At 33.2% G+C, this 27,103-nt stretch overlaps 1 protein-coding gene across 2 annotated transcripts in view; it reads left to right on the plus strand.

The window, feature by feature from the left end:
* Positions 1 to 16,592, plus strand: part of LOC149424132 (uncharacterized) — a 36,825-nt gene extending 20,233 nt beyond the window's left edge. For both annotated transcript variants that reach the window (XM_089631173.1, XM_089631175.1), the window contains exons 5-6: positions 5,521 to 5,671; positions 12,601 to 16,592. In XM_089631173.1, the coding sequence (XP_089487299.1) occupies positions 5,521 to 5,671; positions 12,601 to 12,899 (450 nt within the window). In that variant the 3' untranslated portion in view covers positions 12,900 to 16,592. The remainder of the gene's footprint in view (positions 1 to 5,520; positions 5,672 to 12,600) is intronic.
* The last annotated feature ends 10,511 nt before the right edge of the window (positions 16,593 to 27,103 follow it).

Raw genomic sequence — 27,103 nt, forward strand, 5'->3', positions numbered from 1 at the left:
TTGTTGATTCCTACAAATTAGAGTGGCTTTGGTAAATTAGTTTTAATGATTTGTCTTATATGTAGTGTTGTTGTAATTTCTTTTTTACTTTATGTTACTCTTACGTTTTACTAATATTGCTTCATATTTTTTAATATTTTCTCACTATACTTGTAATCACAATTTTACAAGTGTGTATTTTTTACCTTCTTTAAAATGGATTACATCTATTTACTGTCAATATCTCCTGTATAATACATATTCTCCTATGTACACTGCATCATGTTTCACTTCTATGTAAAAGCCTTTTTAGGCGTATGTATAAATAAATAAATACAATAACATTACTGATGAGAAGTTAACATTTTACCTAGTGTTCTTCAATGTAAAAAGCGAGTAATCTTAAAGAAATAACGTCTTAAAGATTTGACGCGTTTTCGAGAGACTAGAAAAATAAAAAATAATAATTTTAATTACTAAAACTAACTATAACAATGAAAAAATATACTGTTATTTAACCACTCGAGTGCTCGCGTCAATAACTGGAATATAAGTTTTGTGTTTGGCGTTCGAATTGGTAATTTAAATAAAAATTTTACAAAAATCATACTTTTAAATTTTAATACGGAGAAATGTGAACGATTATTTATCTAATTAATTCACCTATATTTTACCGTTTATCCCATACTTAAATAATTTATAAAAAAAATAACAAATCATAAATGCGCAAACTCTGCGAGTCAAAAATGACATATCATGGATGATATGTCATATAATGACGATCACTCAAGACGTTTTGCATAATATGCCAAAAATCACTAGAGTGGTTATTAAGTTAATTGATAAAAAATGGACTGGAATCCCTCATTCTAAATAACGATAATTTTAAAAACGCTCTCCGTTTGGAGTTTTTACTGTTACACTATGTAGATTTTCTACTGTTTAGTTATGAGATAATGTTCGAATTTGGACTTGTACAAATAATTCCCAAAATAAAGTTAAAGTAGAGTCCCCTAGTCTAGAGCCTAGGCTTAATAAGCCATAAAATTGATTGTTTACTAAATAAAAAATTTCGACATTTGAAAACATTTCATACATTTAACCAGAACTAAGGAAAATTTTAGCTTACTTTGGTCAAACTGACACGCACGCTTTTATAGGAGTTTTGTTTTCAGTTTTATTCTATGTTTCTAGTTTCGCGGTTATACCTAACATCAAGCTGTGAGGTAGTACTAAAATCTTAAAAGTGCAGCCCACCAGGGTTTCCACGTTGGCTAATTGGTGATGATCACGTCATGTTTTCTTAAAACAAGACACTAAAGAGAGTTATTGGTTTTTCATCATACAAAAGTTATTGGTCCCACAGAGTTGCTTGATACTTGTACTGTATTGCGTAATTTACACCTGTCCAAACAAACAGGTGATTCTGATGGAAAAATGTCTGATATTGAAATGAAACAGGCAAAATCATCTATTTGGAATGGTCTACTGTAGACTGTATCCAGTACAGCTGAGCATACAGATTAAGAAATGTGGCTCTATAGATCTAGTCTTCGATTTTCAATCATAGCCAATCCATAGTTCAACCATTTCCTTGTGTCAATTAGATCAAGATGAAGAAATAACTTTTTGAAATCGAATCAGCGCTTTTTTGTTTCACTAAATAATAATTAAAAATACTAATTTCTGTTCTGTATAACTCAGATTCAATGAACTCGAATTTATTTTGAATTTAAGTATCATTTGCAATGAAAAATTGAAACTGATTATGTGAAGACTTCAGACAAGCGAGATAAAGTACCTGCTAATCAAACATAATAATATCAGTTGTCTCTGCGTGAAATCTGGTTTAATCAACTCAAATTTGTTTGGAATTTAAATGAGATTTTCAAAATTGGAATAGATTTTGTGAAGAATTCAGGCACGCGTTAAAGTAGGTACCTACCTATAATGTAATATATGTAGCACATTTTCAAAATTGGAACTTTTGTCTTGTTGATTTGTTAGAATTAAGACTATGTCTGCGCTACTTATAACATATAAATGGCATTGAGTAATGTGTCAGAATTTGGAACAATCTTTTTGAATGCGAGTCAGATAGGTAGGTACTTAATACTAAAAATCAAACATCACCTCTAAAATTTATTTGTGCTGTAAAGACGGCGTATGTAATAGATCATTTCGAATATTTAATTTGACCTTTGAACTGACATTATTTTGAATATCGATTAACTTCACTGAAGGCTGACAAGAAACAAAAGTTTTATGAATATATTAACAATATGTAGTTGTAGTTTCAGACGTTTTGACGTCAATATCCAAAACTTCGAAATAAATCCCATTAATGGAAATTTTATTTGCTTGTGAATAATGTACGTCTTAAAGTTGTTAAAATGTAGTTATTTTACTTAAAGTTTAAAATTCCACAAACAGTTTTAAAGAGCACAGTTAAAACAAAATCAATATATTAAATAATTTAAAAATAATTGGCATGAGATTCGCCATTAAAATATAATGAGTGTGGTTAATTTTTTTTTTAATTTTTAGTACCTACGTAATCCGTATCCCAACAAAAAGAGATTAGAAAGAAATAAAAAATGGTAAATTTGTTCATATTTCACAACATTTTTAAATGCCTTCATATTGTGTGGTCGTATCTTCAAATCGGTGCCTTTTTCTAAGAGCCACTAATCACATTTATTTATTTACGCTCTTTTTTGGTGCTTTTACATATAAATAGTAAAAATTATACAGTATTTATTATACATAACTAACTCCCTCAGTAACAATCTTTCGTATTTGTTAAGTGATACATTGAAGATGTCCACTGACTCGGTGTAATTATTTCACTCCATAAGAATTCTGGCCAATGAGAAATACATATGGTAGTTAGTCCCAGAATTTCTGCACTGAAATAAATCCCGACTTCTAGTATTCCGAGTAGTAGATCCGAAAGCTTATCAATGGAAGCAATTCTGGACTATGAAATTCATCTTTTAAAATATACTAAGACATTTAGACATACTAAATCAGTAAAAATCTTTCTGTCAGACAAAATTGCAGGAATACCTATTTTAATAATAATCATAAGAATGAGAATTTATTCCAGAATGTATGCAGGAGTAGTGCAATGCAATACATTCCATATTTGAAATAATATACATAGTTGGACTAAGAAAATTAATAATACATAGGTGATTCATACTTAGGTGATTAAAAACTTTAAAAATGAAAGAATTTATTTTTTATTCTTTCAATGGCTTGTACATGAATATTTATTTATTTACTAGCTGTACCCATAGATTTTTCGAAAAACTTTCGTAGATTTAAAATTTAGAACAAAGCAACTCTTACATTTTTATTATTTATTTATTTACGCGAAAGAAGCGAAGTTAGCAGTCCACAACGAAGTGCTGGTACCTACCTTGATGTATGGAAGTGAGGCATGGAACTGGCAAAGAAAGGATGAAAGTAGATTAAATGCTGTTGAAATGAGATCCCTGAGGCGTATGTGTGATAAAACCATGTTTGATCGTGTGAGGAATGTGGAGATCCGCAAAGAGTGCAAGGCTGATGTAAGCGTAATCAATAAGATTAAGAAAGGGACGCTTAGATGGTTTGGGCATATAGAGCGAATGAGCGAAGATAGGAGTGTAAGGAGGATATATGATGCAAATGCGAATGGTAGCAAAAGTCGGGGACGCCCGAGGAAGACATGGCACGATCAAGTGAATCAGATACTCGAGTCGGGCCATATCAAGAGTCAGAATAATAGAATAGTATGTATTGAGACGATGTATGAATGTGAATGAGGCAAGGAGTGTGTGCCAAGACCGAGTTGTTTGGCGGTCCGTCCTATCTGCCTACCCCTGCGGGGAAACGGCGTGATGGTTAATTAGTTAGTTAGTTAGTTTTACGCCATGAAGACTTTTACATGATTACAATAATTAATAATATAAGTTTTTGTGTCCCATTATGAGAAAATGATTATTTTTAACCCTAATACAAAATAAATAATATCACTCGCAAGAAGAATCAATCATTTTCAAAGTGAAGGATATCGTACTGCCTTATAATTAGAAGTTTTAATGAGAGAATAATAAAAGTGTCGTGTCTGTCTCCAGTACCTACCCCCAACCCTTACTCCCCCGAATAAAGGTTCTAAAAACTCTGATTCCAACCAACTGCGAGTAAAATCCTTCCCAGCTATTAGGAATGATTTCTTTATGAGCGGGTGATCCAACCCTTGCCGTGCCCGGCCATGCAAACCGACCATTACACCCCCTGTTACGGCGGCGTGAAATATACCCGTCCTCCGATATCTACCACTTGTTATTATAGCTGGCTATCATTTTATTGGATTTTTCCAATCATTTCTAACTTTCTACTTATTAATACTTGATAGCCGCCGGACTGCAATGAGAATTCAGGTGTTCGTGACAGCTTGAAACTTAAGACAATCATTTTAAGCGACGGATTTTTTCAGTGAATTGGTAATAATGAGAAGTTCCATTTCAAATCTTTTCGCTATTGTTATATTATAGTTATCATTATTATATATCGGGAATAGTTAAAGATTATTGGAATAAAAACCAAAATAAAATAAACCTATCTAATATTAGGTAAATCATTTTAATAAAATCTTTAGTTGATTTTAAGTTAATAATCCAGTTACTGCATCAATTTATCTGCCTGCAGAATCTTCGTATTTATGCATCTGTCACCACGCATTTGTTGACTTCTTTATGTTATATTTTAATTTTTTTATAAAGAAATAAATATCGACATTAAAATAAGGGTGTATACAACAATGTGTAAGAATAAATCAAATAAGTATGTGAAACAAAGTTTGGTTGATAAGACTACACCAAAAAAACAAGAGACAATAAAGTTTGGGTAAAGTGAAGCCAAGTTAAAACGAGAGATTCGAGAAATTATGTAAAGTTCTGGAAGTTATCGGTAAATATGTCCTCTATCTAGCCACTAAAGTGGATGTATTTATAGTCGGCACATTCGCACAAGAGGTTGGGAGAATGTTACGTAGGTCCTTTGAAAAGGAATACAGAAAGTTCCGGAGTTTTTTAGTAGACATTGATTTTGATTGTCGCCAAGAGTGAAGGGATTTTACGTAGGTGGCTTTGATTCTCGTTGTTGGTCTATTTAAAAGAATTACTGAAACAATACATGCATTATAATGAATAATGCGTGGTAATTTTGTGTTCAATTATGTCGTGGAGAGGATTCATAAACTTGACAATGAATTAATATTTGTTGCTGATATTTTCGATTTAAATTTTGATACATTTAGAGCCAAAATAATTCAACATTTTTTAGTGAATTTAAATAACAAGTTGCATTTGAGTTATCATAATCAATGCAGCTTAACTATTTACTATTTTTTCAAGAAATATATATATTTCAAGGATTCCAGTTTATTCTTTAAACTTTTTTATGTTTATTCTATTGTTGTTAATTTATTTATAATCTTAATGAAAACGATTAATATGTTGAAAGTATAATATGTTTTTGTATTGTCCCCAGTGCAAGCAATGTGGCAAAGCCTTCAAGAGGTCCAGCACCCTGTCCACTCACCTGCTGATCCACTCCGACACCCGGCCCTACCCGTGCCAGTATTGCGGAAAGAGGTTTCACCAGAAGTCCGACATGAAGAAACACACCTACATTCATACCGGTAAGCTTTTTTTCTAATGTATTGTCAAACTTCACGAAATATTCTATTTTTCATTCTTACACCTAGGTCATGAAACACTGCTAAAGATTTTTCTATTCCAGACGTTTACCACTAACAAGGCTGAACTTTTCTTTAAAATAATAATAGCGGTCCCCTTCGAATAGTGGTTCACGCATTTGATACGCAGCTCAATAATATACTCATATGGAATTGTTCATTAACTCTTAATGTGCTGATAAATCCACTGTGGATTTCTGACGTTTGTACCCGTAGTGTGCCAACGAATCTATCGTGGTTTGGTTGTAGTTCATCATATTTTCCCAGGTTTTATTGAATTTTGTAACGTATCGACATATTTAAATATTTTTTATTCGTACTATTATAGGTATTCATTTTAACTTTGAACTGTCATGTTGTAAAAGTGAAAAATATTTACGATTTTCAAGGCACTGTACTGTATTTATTTAGAGGAGAGACTCATATAATTTGTTTTATTGTGAAGATTACTTATTTAGCTTTATGGAAAATATAATAAAACCTAAGAATATTTTCGAATTTCTTTCCTGGGAAAAACCCCAGGGAAAATACATAAGACAGATGAAGACGTTTTTCTCAGGAAGTCGGCATTACACGGGTTTATATAATGTTGCCAGTCGGAGTGCTGAGATGTTTTTTTATAAAATTGGAATTAACTAGTAATAGTGCACTAAAAATGACACTGGTTACATTTAACATAAGATGTACGTAGTTAAATGTAAAAATTTCCGTCACAAAGTTAGTAAATTCAAAAACATAATAATGAATTCGAAATTTCAGTAAAAAATAAAGGCTATTATTTTGTTTTGAAAATCTGTACTGGTTTTGCTTTAAGCTGCTTAAAATCGCAGCTGAGCTCTTTTACATAAGTAGGATAACCACCAATATACATTTACCTACTGACATTTAGGTAATCGGGGATTTGTTATTCAATATGGCTACTGAAATCTGTGCCACTTGTATCTGTATTACCTAATAATTCTCATGGTAAAAGATTCTTTTTTAATGATTGTTAGGATCATTTTGCAATTTAAAAAGGTTTTTGTTTTTAAATGTAAGCGTATGTAATTGGATATTTAGCAAGTCATTCAGAGCTGTTCTTATCACTCCAATAACTAACGCACAAGACCGTAATAAAAACTAGAACATAGCAGTATTTAACTTAATGAATACACCCGCTGTGTTCGGGTGCCTGGGGTGTCCGCCAAAAGGATTACTTAATTATTATAAATATCATGACAAAGGAGGTTAATAGAGGTTTAATAAAAAAATTCGAAGCTTGCTGAAGCTGGATTATTTATTTTTAAAAATACACTTTGTAACAAATGAATCAATTTTTTTTTTACTTTTTGCTTGGACGCATTTCAAAACAGATACACAACTGATAGTAACTCCCTAGTGACCGATTTTTTTCAAATATGATCAAAAAAATCTAACTTCGCACTTGATTTACTCGAAAACGAAAACTCAAATCAAAAAAAGTTTTACCACAAAATCGACTCCAAATGTGGTCTAGATTAAGCAGTTTCCCCCCTGTACCACGTACATATTATATTTTTTTCTTATCATTAAGTCTGTGACAGACCACGCCATAAGAACGCTATATTTTCGTGGCTTGGCCTATTTCAATCCCATTGGTGGTGTATGTCGCCTACCTAAGAGTAAGCTTCCACAGGCATGATTGTGAATCTATGCTACATTGCCATCACAACAAACTTGAATGTGGTCGAGAGATCGTATAGAATTCGATCCCTTGTTTTGGCATTATTTATCATGGGCGTTCTTACTAACAGATAAACTTTTCATAATATTGCACTGACTAAATTTCAATAAAACACTATATATTCACGCAAGCAATTTGTCTGTTCTGAAAACTTTTTCCTAAATCCATATTAAATTGAATTATTTTTTTATTACAACTCGCACCTTCAGTATTTGAACAGGGTTATTATTCCAATGTTCGTGCTCAAATAGCAAAGGCGCCCTATTAAAAAAATCATCACTATTCACTGCTACAAGATATTAGATAAAGTGGGCAAACATATTATAAGGCTTATTATTCTATCACGTCATTTCTAAATGGATTTTTTAAATGACAATTTTGAGTGATTGCTAGAAGCAAACATTATCGTTAACATTCGTAACTTGTTTTAATTCGGTGTGTTTTCTAATCATTATCAACACACCTTTCTTTATTTGTACAAAGGCTTAATTGAGATGGCGTTATGTGGTGTCACTGGTTGAAAGCACGGAAGTGGGGAGTGCGAACATGATATGGAAAAATGAGGAAATTAATTGGAATCATGACGTGTTTGGAGAATTAAAAGCAATCCTGTAATATTATTAATTTGAAAAGGGTATAAACTGAAACTATCTTGTGTACAGAGGATATAATTTACCCCACTTTAAGAAAAAATTTTATCGTTGAATTTAATTTCTTTGTCAACAGATTGAACCCAAATGGAATAAGTTAAATATTAAATTGCATCTTCTGTACCTGTTGTATAGGCGTCTATAACATATATTGGAGATATTCATCAAAATACTTTAAAAATATCTAAAGAGGGCCCGGGGGTAAGGTGCTCAAAGTTAAAGAGCTTCAGGAGTTCAGTTATAGAAGTAAAAAAGATAAATAATTTTATTTCGAAAATACATTTTATTCCCATACAAAGAATTTTATCCATGTAAACAATTCAACTTTTGTAATTGAAAACTACCTTAAAACGATTAAACCAGCAGTTCCAATTTTGAAAATGACGTTAGTTTTCAAACCGCGTGAAATTATTCACGTTCATTGAACGTGAATAATTTCACGCGGGAATAACGCACATCATAGATAACCGAAATTGGTGTGTTTGATTATCTTGGCATATTTGAATTATATAATATAAAAGTACATACGTTACTTCTTTGAAAAGCTACAGTTACGGCTGCAAAACTTTTAAAGTAAATTTACCCTTTTGGATCTACTTTGCTCACACGACCGGAAACGTCAAAAATGAGTTAGTTTTATCTTTCATAATTAGAACCGGACATTTCCGGCTGGGTTTGGCGCGCTTTTCGCGTCACGTGGCGATCACGTGGCAACACTGAAATGCTCGTTGCATCACTTCCGGTTCCAATTTAATGCGTGATGGATTGATCGCGAACCCATCAAATTAATGCGTTTTGACTAATCAAATTATTTATTTTTCATGGATTACACAAACATACGAGCTTATTTCAGTGTTTTTGTGTGGGAACTGTCGTAATCACATATCAAATCGGAAACCTTCCGAACAATTGAAAAATTGTGTGTTTTTCTTATTATATCGATTAATACCATCAATATTCAATCAATGAAGAACAAAGGTTCCAAGAGGAAATAAGACGAATTAGGTGGAGTTTTTTAATAAAAAATTATAAACAATCAACATTTCATAGTGTGTTAAAGAGTATTTAAACACGGAGAAAAATGAGTATTGCTAATCTATTAAGAATCTCATCAAACTATTGGTAATCCAGAATATATTATCACGATTTCAGAACACGAGTTCATGAAAATCAGAATATTTTCGCATTTTGTGCATGTGCATTTGCATGACGAAATGCAAAAAAAATCGTATTTTCATGAACACAATCTTCAAAAAGTTTACCAGGAAACCTATTAATTCACTATTTAAGGCCTGCAATCCCATTTTAACCGAATTACCAATAATAATTAGAAGAGATTCTTTATAACTTAGCAATACTGCAAATAATGCAAACGGTTTCGCAAATAAATATTGTGCTTTTTCCTTTCTCTGCCTCTCGCGGGGTGTCATTGCTAAATCAGTAGGAATAAAGAATTTCCTCATAAAACACCGTGACTTAAATATTCTAAAACTTGTACTAAAAAATTTCCCACTTACGTAAGCCTTTCGTGACTGAAAAGTTTCACTTTTCATACCTACTGCCGTACTTGCTAGGGGTTGGACAATTTCAAACATTTGGATTTAAAGGTTTAATTTTGAAAAAAAGCATGGAAAAACAGCAATTTAAAATTATTTTACAGTATAAATGTCACTAATAAAACACTTGTTTAACCCCTCGTGTGCCAAAATATCATTAAACATCTCGTCAAAAATTCAATAATCTGAACATAACTCGCGATTCTGGGGAAATATTATATAATATTCTCATAAATATATGAACATATTATCTGTTGAGTTGGTATAATTTATACCTTATTTTGAAAAATCAGTATCGGCGATCGAGAATTTAAGACCGACAATTTACTGAAAGTTCTCTGTCAATAATATAATGGCTTCAACACAACAATCACTTATCAGTAAACATCGAACTACTGTCAGATATTTATTTATCTTTCTGTTGAATAAAAACCCAAGGAAAGATTGTCGAGGGTTATATTTCGAACATTATTAATAAGATTTTAATTTTCATCTAATAAATATATATTTTTTAAACGTTCCTTCAAAAGAGCCATTTTGTTAGGACTAAAGGTATTTTCAAAATTGACCAACATTACAGCAGACTTGTCAGCGCCCACGTATCACATTATACACGAAACATCGCCAAAACAAACGCGACGAATAACCCATGACCTCCTAACTCAAATGCGTATACCATCGCATAGTATAGTATATCGATAAAGGTTAAAAGAAGCAGGCGGCATCATTTTTACATATACATATGTACATAAACCTATAATCTTACCATGACATTATTCTTTTTCAATTTGATATCTACACATTTAAGAGGAACGTTTGTGCAGCCCTTTCATACGAAATGTAAATTCGGATTTTCTGCCAAAATACCCAATCTACAATTTATTATGTACATCACTTATTTTACTTGTTGTTTATTTTGTTTATTTTAAAATGTCGGTTATTAAATGCGATTACTCGTGATTTGAGGGAAAACTTTGTGATTTTTTTGGTAGTTTAAAGTAATTACTAAAAACATATCTTATCCAACCCACCATGTTAATATAATGACTGCTTAGGATTTGCTTTTTGTACGGATGTCTATGTAGTCACATTGAATAGTATTGTACAAACGACGCATTCGAGAAAGTGGGTTGAAGTAGGCAATATTGTTATTAAATAGTTCAAGACCTAACGTATTATGATTCCTCAAATTACATCTACCTATAAGGGAATTTAATGTGAACATTTTTCAGACTGTGGGTGGTTTCAATCTTATCGTAAATTTATGTCTCTTATACATATAATTTAAAAAGAACACAAGAAACGCCATGTGGACGGGTTTCGTTATCAAAATATTTGGCCAATCAGGCCTTAAATTTCCAATATAAAACTGGGTTTCATCTTGATTATGAAACTCTAATGAGGTGGAGATATGCGATGTCATACGAGTGTAAGAGGGACAGTGGAGACATTTGTTTCCATTCATATTTGTATGGAAGGATTCGTTATTCTATGATTTATTATGTCCAATTGTTTGTTAATCCAATTATTTCAATTTCACTTTGGTTCGGTAATGAATGCAAATCTTGGAAGCGGAAATTAACACACTTCCCGACATCCGATCGAGCTGGAACTCGGTAGATAGACTCGATATGTAAGACAATGCATTAGTGGCAATCACACACACACACACGGGGCAAATCTCTGAACATCTGACATTTCTCTAGAATGGGATAACATTCTTGGACCTCTACTTTTCTTAGTATACATCAATGATATAATAAATGTGGCATCTCGGGAAAACTTTAATTTTACGCTGATGATACTGTGATTTACTACCATTGTAAAAATCTAAAGGAACTTGAAGCTCTAATGAATAAAGATCTCGCAAAGCTAGCTAAATGGCTTCGATTAAACAAATTAAGCCTCAATGTTAAAAAAACCCATTACCTTACTTTCGGAAAAAAAGATAACATGGGTATGAATATCATTCTTGGAAATGAAAAGCTACAACATGTTCAAGTAACGAAATATTTGGGGTTAATCATAGACTCTAACCTCTCGTGGAACTCCCATGTTGAGAATGTAAAATCCAAAATTTCCCCGATAACCGGTGTACTCTATCGACTCCAAGGTGTGCTCCCCACATCTTTACTGCGTTCAACATATTATGCTATGATTCACTCCCACCTGAGTTATCTAGTTAGTATCTGGGGCACCATTACCAAAAAAAAAGTTCCGAAATACAAGTAATTCAAAATAGAGCCGTACGTAATAAATATAATCTTCCATGGGATACACATGTCAAAGATATATACTCACAGACACAAATACTTCGTTTTACAGTCAAATAGATTTATCGTCATCTACTTACACGACCAAATTTGGAATTAACTCCTTACAATACATTGCACACAAACAATATAACGCATTACCTGGTAATTTAAAATTTCCGGCAACGAACAAAAAAACATTGGCAAAAGCTTTTAAAAGCTATTTCCTTAGCAGTTTCATTAATGACTAACACCATCTTTCTCTGGAACACCTTAATAACATCTGCATTTATTTATTTTAATGTATTTTATTTATTTGTCTTGTCTTTTCTAATTTTGTCTTTCCCGAAATGAGTTTTATAAACTCACTGGGAATAATACATTATTACTTTGTTATCATTTTGTAATGTATTACCTTGTAAAAAAAAAATTACAGAAGTTAACATATGAAATAAATGTCGGTCCTACCCGATTGGCATTCGGCGAGCTTGGTTGAGTTGCTGACTCGAGTTTCTGGGTAGGATTATTCAATCCTGAGTATTTTTTCTTTGAAATTGGCTACTAGCCTGCCCAAGAGAAAGCGCAACTAGGTCGAAAATTAAATTATAGTAAAAAAAATGTTTTTTTTTCATCTCGCGTTATATGTATTATATTAATAGACAGTAGTATGTTAATACATAAATATACTTATGATGTTTTGTTTTGTTCCCAGGCGAGAAACCCCACAAGTGCGTGGTGTGCTCAAAGGCTTTCAGTCAAAGCTCCAACCTGATCACGCACATGAGGAAGCACACCGGCTACAAGCCTTTCACGTGCGGCCTGTGCGAGAAGGCCTTCCAGCGCAAAGTGGACCTGCGTCGGCACCGCGAGTCGCAGCATCCCGACGCCGCTCCGTCCTCCATCATACACGCCTCCCGCCAGTACCACCACTTCTACGGCGGCGATAGCGTCACCGTCAAGGCCTTACCCAGGATGGCGGGGGAACTTACGCACGTCACCAGCAGTTGCTGAACCAAACCTAACCTAACCTAACATCATTATCAAGTTCTAGAAAAATCACGTGATAGTCTGAATTCTTAACAAATCGTTCCCAATTTTGATCAAATCGTCACAAAATAATTTTCTGTTAATAATATTTCATTATTTGAAGTTATTTTCAATAAGTTCCAATTTTTTAAATTACACATAAATTCAAAGAGTTCATTGCACCACAGTTACGCAGGGCGCACAGACAACTGAAATCAATATACAGGGTGTATCGGCACGTACCCGACAAACTTTAACCAGCTATTCCTCAGCACATTTGGAGTAAAAAATGTTATGGGCGCTCTGCTGTCCGGTAACATTTTTTTTCCATTAAAAACAAAAAATAAATAAAAAAAATCCACACTCCGTCACTGTCATTTGAATTGTTTTTTCGTGTTCAACAGCTGTTATTAGCAAGTGTGTCAAAAAGTGTCTTCGCTCTTTCGTACACACTAAATAATAATAGTTAAAAATGAGACGAATGGTGCCGTGCCATTTCGTTGTGATTGTAAAAGCGCGCCAACGTAGGTACGTACGTGCATTATTCAACGAAACTCGAACAAAATATTGCCAGACGGGTTTTCAAACTTTGACAAAGGATAAAACATTGGTGACATGTGGTGAAAATATGAATAATAATTTTTTTATTAAAAAAAATGTTACCGGACAGCAAAGTGCCCATAACATTTTTTACTCCAAATGTGCTAAGGAATAGCTGGTTAAAGTTTGTCGGGTACGTGCCGATACACCCTGTATACTAGCTCACATGATACTCTGAATTCTTTGCAAATCAGTTCATATTTTGAAAATTACAAAAATAATATTCCGTTAAGAAATTATTATGTTAATACCCGTAGGTATTTTATCGCTTGTCTGAATTCATCACACAATCAATTTCAATTTTGAAAATGATAACCTTAAATTCAAAGCAAATTTGTGTTCATTGAATCAGATCACGGACTATGTTTGATGGTACTTACTGCTCTATCAAATACACTCACATGCTGATAATGGAGGTAAAAGCTTTCGAATGCCAATGACGGTGATAATCAATTGCTGAATTTGAAGCCCGATACATTTCACGTGATAGATTTGGATCTCACTCGCTCGACATTTTCCTAGCAGATATTTAGCGATTTCAGCCCAGTTCATAATCATATCTTCGATTGAAAATCAGGTATCGTTAACATTTTACTTGTTGGATAAATGAAGCTATGCACACGAGAAACAAGCGTCACTACGATGGGAAAGCTCAAAGAAATCAAAGCACTTGGATTATCTCAAATTAGAAATCGTACCAATTCACACCACTAGTGAAATAGTGACAACAGAGGTGCGTCTCATGTATATCTACATAGTTATTATCGAGGTGAATCTCAGATGTCTCATTAGAAAATTATGTCGTTTTAACAGCATATTAAAAACAGTATTGCATTTAAAATTATCACATCAAATATCACTTTCATTTAGGTGATTTGACTAATGCATTGTGATGAAAAAATAAGGTTCAGTTATTAATAATTATGCAAGTCCACATTATTATAAAGAACATAATGAGTTTCCAGAACTACCTTTCATTAAGGATTAATATTTATTAAGTCCCTTAGTTGTATTTGTACATAGAAGTATTAGTCATAACATGCTTTTTTCGTGCGATGATCAATGTATCATTGAAAAATCTAGATAATTACATGTACATATTCTTTATGTTAAAATAACGTTTTTTTTCTGTGAAGCGCTAATATGTACCGAAACTTAGATGTAGTGATAACGTAAATTGTGCACTTTAATCAGTTCGATTTGGCATTTAAACGAATATTGATGTTTGGAAATATCAGTCCCAACACCTTCGTTTATGTTTTTTTCATTTACAAAGTTTGTCAATAGGGAAAATATTTTGAAGTAATACGTTTAAATTCCTCTTTAATAGGTGCCATTTTGAAACAGTTGCCTTTTTAAGTGCCATTTATGCCTTGTTTTTAAAAACAATTATTTCCGTCCGAGGTTTTCTCAAAAAAATTATGTATTGTAAGATATTTATAAGGATTGAATAGTACTAAAACTGTGTGCATATAGAATTATAGTTATTCTTGTCATCTTTAAAAAAAATGTGTTGTACATTCAATAAATGTTTTTTAATTATTAATGATTGTTAATTTAGTTTCAAACCAAAGTTTTTTTGTACTATTTAACGAATGTTTGACGCTTATTTTGGAAATCATCTGTACTTTCAAACGCCAAATTTATATTATGTACTAAAGAGTTCCCTTAGATTATTTTATTTAATATTATTTAATCATTCTTTATCTCATTTATTTATGCTAATGGCGGTGTATCGGCACCGATTAATTGTAATACAATATATATATAAGTGTATTTGTTAGCAAATGATCCTTGTGCACTCTAGTCGCCAGATGGTTATGTTACCGAAAATCCATTTTAAATTAAACGTACTTCAAAAACAACTAAATTTTCATGGAAATAAATATCGAGTCTCTCATCGTTGATTGAGTTTAAAGTTACTGATATTGAATTGTGCTAATTTATTTAGAATCTCTTTAAATTATTCGTGATCCGGTTAAAAACAAAAAATCAGGCCCTTAACGAATGAGTTGATAGGTTTCCTAAGAAGCTTTTAGTAAAATACGAACGTATTATCGTTATATCGGAACACGTGTTCATAAAAATCAGAATATGTATTACGATATGATAATTTTAACCGGATTACCAAAAAATTTTAAGAGTTTTTTTAATAAAATATCAATTCTCATTTTTCTCCGTGTATCAGTAATTGCAGGCTTGTAATTATTACCCTATTTCAAATCAATCTTTAAATTACATTAGAAGACTTTTTGATCCCACTAATGATAATAATTATGTTTGAATACATCTACGCCGTTTGTTAATGAAAATCGCTTAATTTAGTTCAAGAATAAAATGATTCAGCTGTGTAAATACCAAAATTATATTGTAAAAAGTGCACTTCAAATTGTTATGCAACATTGTTTGTAAATCTAAACCGATTGTTTTACCTTATCATAATTTGACATTATCTTTATAAAAAAGCTCGAATCGCAATTTTTTTACTTTCTCAATAAAATTCAATACTTTTAAGTAGGTACCTATACTTTGCGTACTGATGAAGGAACTTAATAGTGGTTATATATATTTTTATTAAATAAAAATGATGCCACGAAGTGAATTTGCAATGATTAAACACAATTTTTTATACCACTGGTTTCTGCGCCCAAAATCTATTTTTTAAAGAAGTCAAATTATTATAATGATTGTATGATAGTAAAATTTTGTAGTACATATTATATTCATTTGTAAATGATTTCATTATCTGCACTTTCTTGTACAAAGCACACAAATGCCCTTCTATGTAACTGGGTTGCTTACGAGTTTATTCAAAATCCGACTTTGGAAGCTTTGCCGAAAAAATGTTTCGCGAGTTCAAAATGTCCCAAACGGCTAGCACACCAAAGAATAATGTAAAACAGTTGTTTAATATTTCATTAGTTATAAGATTTGGAAAAATCAGTGATTAGTTAAAAAAATAAAAACAGTCTAGATTTAACTAATCTTCTGGTGTTTTTTTGTATCAAATACCTATTATGTAAGAATTGTGTAACAATGCGTGTCGTAATTTTAACCAATCCTTGTTCGTTGTATAGAATGCAGTCTCAAATGTGAAAATAAAGTTAAATATTTGACACATGTTTATTTTATTACAACAACCCATAACTTAATTATTTTTTAAAGAAAGAACACATGTAGAAAACTAAAGATAAACCAAATAAAACTAAAGATAAAAAACTAAAGCTAATTTATTAAAAATTTCGTCAAATTATTCGTAATCCTGTTAAACACGGAACTGCAAGCCGTGAACGAATCAAGTGATATGTTTAATGATATTAGCGCCCTTCGTGGCAGCAGGACGCGTCCTAACGCGTCCTACAACGGCTTTGTGTTTTTTTAGTATTTTCAATGAGGCAACATCCCTTTGAAATTATTTTTAAAATCAATCAATCAACATTCGAACATAAATAAAAATAAACTTTATAATATGTGATTTGAGTGCAGTGTTTTAAAAGTGAATAATCGGAAATTTGCTCAAAAATATTGGACATTCGAAACGAACGGCGATCGGTAAATGCACTCCAGATGTTTTCAACGTAATTCTCGGAAACTGGGGAAGTTTGGACCCTGGCAAGTTTTTTTACTAAGCCCAGGGTAATTTACTATCGGGTAATTTATCCAGGGTAATTTATTATTATTAATTGTCGATTTTTATTGCGGGCAGAATGCACCACTTCAACAATTACCAGGAACAGGATTACATGCAGATAAATGATGGACTTGCCGAACGTCATAGCGGTGCTGCCAGGGTCTTTTATCTATGTGAGGTGTCAGCGCTTTATTATTAGCAGCAGATATATACCTGGACGCTGTTGTTGGACGCGGTGGACTCTCTTGATGCAGCAGCTGGTCCAGTTCCTTCACCACCTAGGATTCTTGCTGCAGAGTCTCCATCTTCTATCTTCGTAGAACGTCACAGCGGTGCTGCCAAGGTCTGGTATCTGTGAGAGGATAGTGTATCAGCGCTTTATTAGCAGCAGACACATACCTGGACGGATGACGAACCTTGTGCTGGCACTGTTGGTGGACGCGGTGGACTCTTTCGCTTCAGCAGCTGGCCCAGTTTCTTCACCACCTAGGATTCTTGCTGCAGAGTCTCCATCTTCTATCTTCGTGTCACCTGTTCCTATACTTCATTTTACTTAACTTAACTTCACTCTATTTTTGTAATATTTATATTTTTTGTAATACCTGCATCAACTGTAAAGCGCCCCTGAGGTGATATCTCACAAAAGCGGCGCTATACAAATTATCCAATAAATAAATAAATAAAATAAACTTAGTAAAAAAAAGAATGTATTAACGCGACGTCAAAACTTGTGTTCATAAAAATCATTTCGACATTATATTAATATATGGGCAAACGCAGGTGCATTAACACGTATTCTTATATATTCGGAAAGTACTGACATTTTATTAGGAATCGGCTTCTTGACCCGTTTTTTAACAGTATTTTAATAAATCAGCAAGATTCATTTTTCTCCATGCAGTACGGAACAAGATAACTGGCGAACCTATAATACAATATGGTAATTTGCGTCAAAATGGTCCACGATAAATCGAAAAGCTGGCAGTTGTAGTTCTACGAATACCAGATGCGTGCATTGCGCCTTGTCCAAGGGTAGGCTGTAACTTTTCAGTTATTGATTATTCATTCGATTCGCTAAATTCGGTGATTTAACAGGGGCGCCCTGGTTCATGGGTTTTGTCTAGGTCTTGGTGGTGAATGCGGCCCACCAACTGCGTGGCAGACCGGATCGAGACAGCCCTGTTGAGGGAGACCTGTTGATCTCTCCAGACAGGTTCTCTCGACTCATCGCCTGCACCGCAATGGGAAGATTGTATTTATACATCTGCCACTCCTGTATACATCGGTCCCATCTACCAAATATTCCCACGAAAACTGTGCTATACAATTAATCAAATCATCATCATCAACAGCGAGCGTGATGTAACAAGAGATGACTTATTTAAATTGGTGAAAATAAATGTGCTCTACCTCAGTCATTCTTAAAGTGGGTCCATGTCAACGAAAAATTAAAATTTGGGGTGCATGAGATGATGAGATATATATATGGGTTCACGATAATGGAACTTGCACATTTGATACCCGTAGCAAAACGTTGCGCCCACACGCTCAATAGTAACGTTTGACCAAACTTTGCTAGAGCTAACTAAGTTTACCAGAGTTTGGAGCATTTAATTTAATTCTTTATTTATAAATACGAATTATTATAGAATTCCCGAGAAGAAAGCAAATATTTTCAAAAACATAAATAGTTAACTAGTGTTTCGTAGCCTACGATAGTTAGTTTTGATACGAAATGTTAATATGTCAAACAAATTGATACAATGAGACTTTTGACACTTTAATTTAATTATTACTATTACTAGATTTGTTATTTGTATTTTACTTTAGTAAATGTGTAACGTTTATGTGCAATTTTTGGGTTGGATACCCCTGATATATTGATATTGATCACTTTCATGGTGGTAACCATCAGATCAAGGTTCCCTATTATACATGATTATTACAATCATTTTACGGTTTCAGGATACAATTCTGTTACAAATAAATTAAACTCCACTGGTAACTCTTACGCAATGTTAGCTGATATTTCGAATATGCCTCTATTGAAATATAAATCTGATGATAAATATCGATGACATCACTACATAACAGGTTTTTGTTTCTTCTTTATCTCTATTAATAACTTTTTACTAATGTGTGTTCTTCTTGTTAACTTTTTTTATTCGAGAAAACACAGATACATACAGTTAAGTAATAAACATGAAAGTAAAAAAAAAACATTAATTGGGGAATTCACCTGTATCATAAATATTTCTCACAGATTAACATGGCAACCTTTAAAAATAATAATAATAAGCATTTACAAATATAATATCACAAATTAAGTTATATTAACAATTGTTACAAAAGAAACAAACAGTGTATGAAGCATTTATTAATGTTATTAATAAAAAGTATAAATAACAGCGGACCCAGGTTTGATCCCTGTGGCACGCCAGAAGTAACTGGTTCTCACATAGAAGTATGTCCACGTAATGATACAATATAATTTTCTTTTCTTTCTATATAGTTATATAGAACTAATGGCGTTAAATAAATAAATAAATATTTTACTGAACTTTTAGTTGGATTATTAATATTCTAGGTTGCTATTTGATTGCAACTACTTTAATTTTACCTATACACCAAGAAATTTTTATCGATTTCCCACTTCCAAGGGAAGATTTTCAATGTAATGATTTTCAACTATTCAATTAACTCTATCAGTATCGTCGGCACTTGGCCAAATAAGGCTTCACGGTAAAAAGCTTATTAGCAATTATCTTCGGCGGTCATAAATCGTTAATTTACATCGGCTTTGCCAATTTTCCGATACGCAGGCGCACGATGATGACGTGGTGACCATTTCTTGGTTTAAACGGCGAACGCTTAATTCGGGCCAATTATTGTCGATTTGGATATTCGATAGCCCGTTGCGCTCGGACCGCTGGGCCCGCCGGTACTTGATACCTGTACAAGTAGCGGGTGGTCATTAATTACTTCGTCAGTTGGCTGATCACTAATCATCTGTCCAGGAAGTATTCAATAAGATGAGATTAGTATCTTTTTTTTCTGGAGATAGATTGTAAAATTTCTTTCCGAACATACGGAAGTCATAGTCATTGTGTTTAATTCGTAGGACTTATGTTAATGTGACAACAACCACGTACGTAAATATCAAAATTGAAAACTTTTCCTACTCACGGAATATTTTCTGTGAATGTACGTAGGTATATAAAATATTTAGAAACTAAAAAAATAATTAAGGAGAAAATTTGTATTCATTTATGATAACACAGGCCTGCAAATTGACACTTTTTGATAGTTTTTTTCACCGTAATGGGTGAATCGTATGTATTTTGGTGCGCTGAGTCCAAATATGCCCTCAGTTTTTCTCCAGCACGTAGGGATTTTCCGCAAAATGAAAATGAAAGTTATGCAAAACCCGCAGTACATATAGGTAAAAATGCTTTTTGAAATGAAAAATAAATATATATTACTAGTGGTTTATTTACATTTTTAAATACAATTTGATAAAAATAATATGTATATACAATAAGGATTTATAATTCTTTATAATATCTACATCTTTTTCCCTCAAAACTCCGTTTTGAGCTTTTCCGTTTGTGTGGGATGTCTGGAAGTTCTCTATAGAGCATCCAACAATATTCACATCCCATCGTCCTTGGTACTGGAATACCGGGTCCATGAGGCACAGGTCTAAGTGCAGATTGCATGTTTGGGTAACATATAACTTTTTAATTTTTAGAATTATACCTTTGTATGATGCAAGAACAAAAGTAGCAGTCATCACCGTGGTTTCTCGGCTCTCTCCAAATCATAGGCACCCCAAAACGAAAAGATTTCGCCTTTCCTTTAGACTACTTGCGAAGTCCTTCAACACAGCCTGAAAACACTCCATGAGGGGCCCAAGATTTTTCTTGATCTCCGATCTTCACACCAACATAGGCAAAGTACAGGTTTTTAATAAACTCCGTAATACTTCGAATTTGTTTTTTTAATACAAGTTCGCCACAAATGTAACAGAAACTATGAGGATTATTAACACAAGCTCTTGAAGACATTTTGAAAGACACTTTAAGAATGTTTAAATTGAAATGAACAAATCGAAGGACAACGAGGGGTATATATAGGACAATGGGAAAATCCAGGTTTTACCATCTTAGTCACTAAGCAAGACACCTTTCTACTGGGTTTCCATGATTCATACGCTGACTAATACTGTTAAATATACTATTTTTATCATATTTCATATAAAACTGTTTCTGATATAAAACTATAAAGCCGAATAGGAAAAACAACATTTTTCGGCATATTCATAAATATACACCTTAAGGTAGGCAATCCCGCATTCCGCAAAATCCCGCAATTCCGCAAAAATGCATTTTGCGGAAAATTCTTACGTTAAAAAAAACTGGGTGCATTTCTGAACTCAGCGCACTAAAATACATAAGAATCACCCATTATTTGGTCGCAGGCCTGTGTAATTGATCAACACACACCCCCAAAAACATTTTAGAATCTAGAGTCGTTCATAATCTAGCTTCCTTAAAAAAAATAAAAACAATCTTGATGTGTACGACATAAATCTGGATCAATCGATCAATTTTCATGACCCGGGTCGTTCACGACCCACTAGCTTTGTGAGCGGGTCCCAGCTAGCAAAACCCGGCTACTTTAACTTTCGTTTGACGTAGGTAGGTAACATATTCACAGTATGAACTTATACTTTTTTTATAAAACATATTACCGATCAAAATTTCCGCCATCGGTAACCGGTTCCAAAAGTATCTCGAAGAAGAGGCGGTTCTACGTATAGCCTATTTTATATTTCATAAATGTACCATTCCCACTGCCCGGTCTACAAATTTCACACTCACGCATCTACTATTCTATTTTTTTATGGTAAACTCTCCACGCCACACCGGCAGCCAGCAGCCATCACCCGGGTCGCGAGAGTGGGTTGCGACACCCTGGTGTTGACAATCTATGTGCGTTCGCCTCGCCACTCCGGTACCTGGTTCCCATGTGACGAGAGTAGGTCGCAAGAATGGGTCGCGAAACCTGGGTGCTGACAAAAAATAACCCGCTCGCTCTTTGAAAGCTCGTGAGCGGGTTTCAATGATCGGGTCATTCGTTGGGTAAACTCCAACACTAAAAACCCAAAAAACCACCTCCTACGTGCTGGCAGATGAAAATCATTCAACCTAAAAGATGGGCGGAGCCAGGGGGCAATCTCGATTATTTTATTAAATTGGCAGTTATGTCAGCACTTCCACTCCGCAGATAAGTCAACTTTTACTTTCCTGTCATAAATTTGGGCCGTAACGATCCTCAGGAATGTAATTCGGATTCTCGTCACTGTTCCTAACAAACACTGATTCGTTCGTGAAGCTTGTAACATCGAATGTAGCGGATAGTCAAAATTTCGAATACCAGCGGACTCCAAACTTTTCAGAAAACAATGTTTCTTGTACATCTAACAAAAATATTACATTGAGTACAACTTTATAATTGATTTCTCGAATTCATTAATTTTATTAATAGCCGAAGTACTCAGCGTTGTCAGGGCTTTATGCCTGTTTTACACGATGCTTTTTTATACTGATCCCCATATCGAGACCTAAACGAAAAATCTCCGCTTTATAGATCATTAATTTAATACCTACGATTTGTTTTTTCATTATTATTATATATTACACACTTTACAAATATAAAGCAAAAAAGTCCAAATAAACTGCTTTTTAGCAGGTGCCTAACGGGTTCTTTACACTTTAAATCTTATTATAGTGAGTTTACAGTTACATTTTTGCAATTATATGTATAAAACAAAAAATTAAAAATTTTACAGAAATATAGCAAAAGAAAATTATAAAAAAACATAAATAACAATTTTAAAAGTCTTTAGAATAATATATCATTATAAGCTAATACAAATTAATTATTTCAGTAAGCCAAGTCTTCAGTCTTTAATTTAATATAGATAGTTACCATTAGACAAGAAATAATATTTTAGGACGGTACTACGACGGACTTGAGGTGATTTCTCACGAAAACGGCGTTATATAAATTAGCCAAATATTATTATTACTACATCGTCAAAAAATGACAACTATAAATCACAATCATTAAAGCATCTGTCACTGTCATTTGCGAGATAATATTTCAGATTCACGTTCACTAATATTGTAGTCTTTTTTTAAAAATATAATACGTAATAAACATGCAATATTTCCTCCTCATATAGTTACGTAAAACAATGATAGCACAGATAATGTCAAATAATAATGGCCAACGTCTTAAACCATAGATATACCAAAACTGTACGAAAATCGGTACCAAAATAGAATACGTCCTTTTTTCATTCCGAATTCTTAGAACTTCTTAAACTGGATGAAAAAAAAAATTGTGTAAAACGGCCATTATTCTGCTGTAAAGATTGTAACAGTAGGATGGAAATGATTTTTCTAAATTTCATGATCGAACAGTAACCTTCCTCTTATTTTTATGGACAAATGTGTAAAATTTCATTAATCTCCGAATAAAATTGTATAAAAAAACAAACCCACATACACTCTTCTTCATACAAAGTGTCAAGTGACTTACTTGACTTACTTTAACCATTGGTTACTTACATTATTTGGGGTAAAAACGTGTCCGGAGACTTATTTAACCTTTCAAAAAAAAAAAAAAATTCTTTCAAATGCCGAGCAACCGTCCAACCCCACATCCCGACATAGCTTTCAAAAATACCTAAAGATCTTTTATGTTTTAATTAAACAAAAAAAAAATAAAAATGTTTTATAAGAGAACAAAACTTAAAGTTGAAATTTTTAGCTGTTTAATGTCTTTTAAAATGTATCTAAGCGTAGACACAGCTCCAGTTTTTTGATCCTATTTAATTAGACGTTGGTAGATCGAAAAAAATAGTTTTTTTCGATCTACCAACTGTGTGATGTACGTGCAACCAGTTTCCCACTTGTATTACGAGTTTCCGGACACCGTGTGTTAGATAGATATTTTTATCCTGGAACCTTGATATCCACTAAACACACATTCAATTGTCTTGTGAGTAATATATAAGCAATGAGATAAATGGCTCTTGGGAACTATGTACCTTCTAAGCAACTGCAAAAAGCTTACAAGTTTAAAATTTTATACCACTAATAAACAATCATTAAGGTATGGTCAATGGTAGTTTATCAGCTGTGTAAAATTTAAGTTTATTTTTAAGGGGTTTATAAATAAATATTAAAAAAATTTAAATGACAAAGTAATGTATATAAGACAAGGTTTTTTGGTTTATGGCACAACGGATAAAAAATATAATGATCCGTTGTGCCATGCATCATAAATCTTGTCTTATAAACATTGGTTTGTCATTAAAAAAATATATAATATTTGACAAGTCAAAATATTTCACCAAAAAATGTAGATATGATATGTCTCAACGCCATGTAGTGGGAAATTCAGCACTAACAAAGCCTTTCCTACAAAAATAAAGTTGATTGTTTACAGGTGAATAAATATAATAGGTTGAATAATTGTCGAATTAAATACTTGTACATATTGAATTATTTAACGGGCTGGGAATAAGCCAACGAAGCTTAATGGTTCAGAGCACCTGATCGGAAATCAGAAGGTGCGGATTCGATTCCCGTAAGATATTTTCAATTTGTATGGATATTACAGGCGAATAATTTTTGCTTCAAATAAATAGTTTCTTAAAAAAATAGTTTCTTACTGTAAATTAATACTTTTGTTATCGACAATACAGACAAATTCAGAAGCATTCATAGTAATGAAAATTTATATGTATGTAGTGCGATATAATATTGGCAGATGGTACCACAGCGATGGTGTGGACACTGTGGACTGAAGTAGTTATGGTTTAGGGAGAACCGGTTGTTCCAAATTAACGACCCAAACATTCAATAAACAGGATTTTTCTTGTTAGCGTAAAGCAAACCGCTAATTATTTAATTGGAAACGATCACTTTCGCTCGCCGATCGGTACTTTGATTGTTTTTTCCCGTTTATAATAATAGCCGTGTTGTGTGCTTATGAGCTTTTTTACGGTTTCAAAGCGCGGGAACGTTTCGGAACGGGACAAAATAATACTTACATATATTTTATTATTTATATACCTTTATATTTTATGTGAGTAGATGCGGTACAGAGTCCCAACTTCTCCCAACCATTTCGAGCCAGTGAGACTATGGCGGAATGGAATATATCAAACATCATATGAGGAAAGTAGTTGGGAATGTTTCGATTCAGAATATCGGTCTTACACGAGGGTGATACTGAAAGTATCTACTACTTTGAAACGTGCTATAAGCAAATATTGTTTTTAATTAATAAATAGTGTAATAACACTAAATATACATGTGCACGCCTGGATGTGAACCCGCGATTGGTAGTCAAGGGTCGTGACAACTTTACCACGGAGTTTGTGTCATGCATTTATTAACAAACTACGATAACAAAGATAAAAATCCCATTCCTGTTTCATTGGTACGATCGCACAGGAACGTTGGTATCCTCAAACTTTTTCCGCCCACAAACAATAAGAAAGCTGATATTTACACCATCGTCATTGTTCTGCGCAACTTCTTCTTTGCGACATTATAGATTCCTATTACATTTTGCTTTTCAATGAATAGCCTGAATGCATTTGAACGCGAGGCAACTTTTTTCAAAAAACATACTATCATACCTCTTCAAACACAGAACTGTTTTTGACCAAACCGTTCATGGTGCTAGAAACAAAAATACATATACTTTTTGATAAATAAAATTTAGATGCTTTTCAACAAATACAATGCGCTGGTCATTAAATATGATGATACTGGTCATTAAAGAGTACCCAACAAATACAATGCGCTTCTACTGGTCATTAGAGAGTACCCAACAAATACAATGCGCTTCTACTGGCCATTAGACAAGTACACAACGAATACAATGCGCTTCTACTTGTCATTAGAGAGTACCCAACAAATACAATGCGCTTCTACTGGTCATTAAAGAGTACACAACGAATACAATGCGCTTCTACTGGTCATTAAAGAGTACCCAACAAATACAATGCGCTTCTACTGGCCATTAGACAAGTACACAACGAATACAATGCGCTTCTACTTGTCATTAGAGAGTACCCAACAAATACAATGCGCTTCTACTAGCCATTAGACAGTACACAAATTATTCTATATGTAAATTAGACACGAAATCTAGGATCATAAGCCAATACTGATCAAAGAACAACGATTTTATTAAAACCTGTTTATAAGTGTGTATTTCCAATGATACGAAACTGATTTTATTTTATTTTTAATTAGACCTACCCGGCCATGCGTTGCTGTGGCTCAGTCTGTCTGTGAAAATAGAGAAACCTTACCTTTTTACCTTCTCACACTTGACATGTTTATTTTTTATTTTTTTTATTTAATATATATAAGTGGGTACAGGATATAATATGGGTACATCACAGACATATGAATATTAGTAGACCTGCCTTAAAAGCGTATTATCCCCACTCCCCATACCGGTTCCATTGAGCCGGCTGGGCTCGCGTACGGCCTCAAGTGATATTTGAAAACGTGACGTCATCATTCTTGTGCGAACTATGGTCGAGGCATCATCGGTTCATTTTACGAAATAACACGGCAAAATGTTTACTTGTACTATGAAAACTGGTAAAAATAGATGCGAAAAAAGAGAATAAACCCAATTGTCGTATTACATTCCATATATAAGCATTATTTTATTTTATTTTAAGCATATTCACATCGTATAATATGAATCAGTTGTTACTATCACATCGAGAAACGTCTGGACGCGAAACACAAAGCTGGTTGGTTGCTGGGAAGTAAATTATGAACATTTATAAAAGTGTCTTAACTAAATACTCTGAAACTAACTACGACTCTGAATATAGAAGCTGCCTTACTTT

Source organism: Hesperophylax consimilis, chromosome 4 (genome assembly GCF_061612785.1).
Source record: "Hesperophylax consimilis isolate HC1 chromosome 4, BYU_Hcon_1.0, whole genome shotgun sequence".
Taxonomy (NCBI): domain Eukaryota; kingdom Metazoa; phylum Arthropoda; class Insecta; order Trichoptera; family Limnephilidae; genus Hesperophylax; species Hesperophylax consimilis.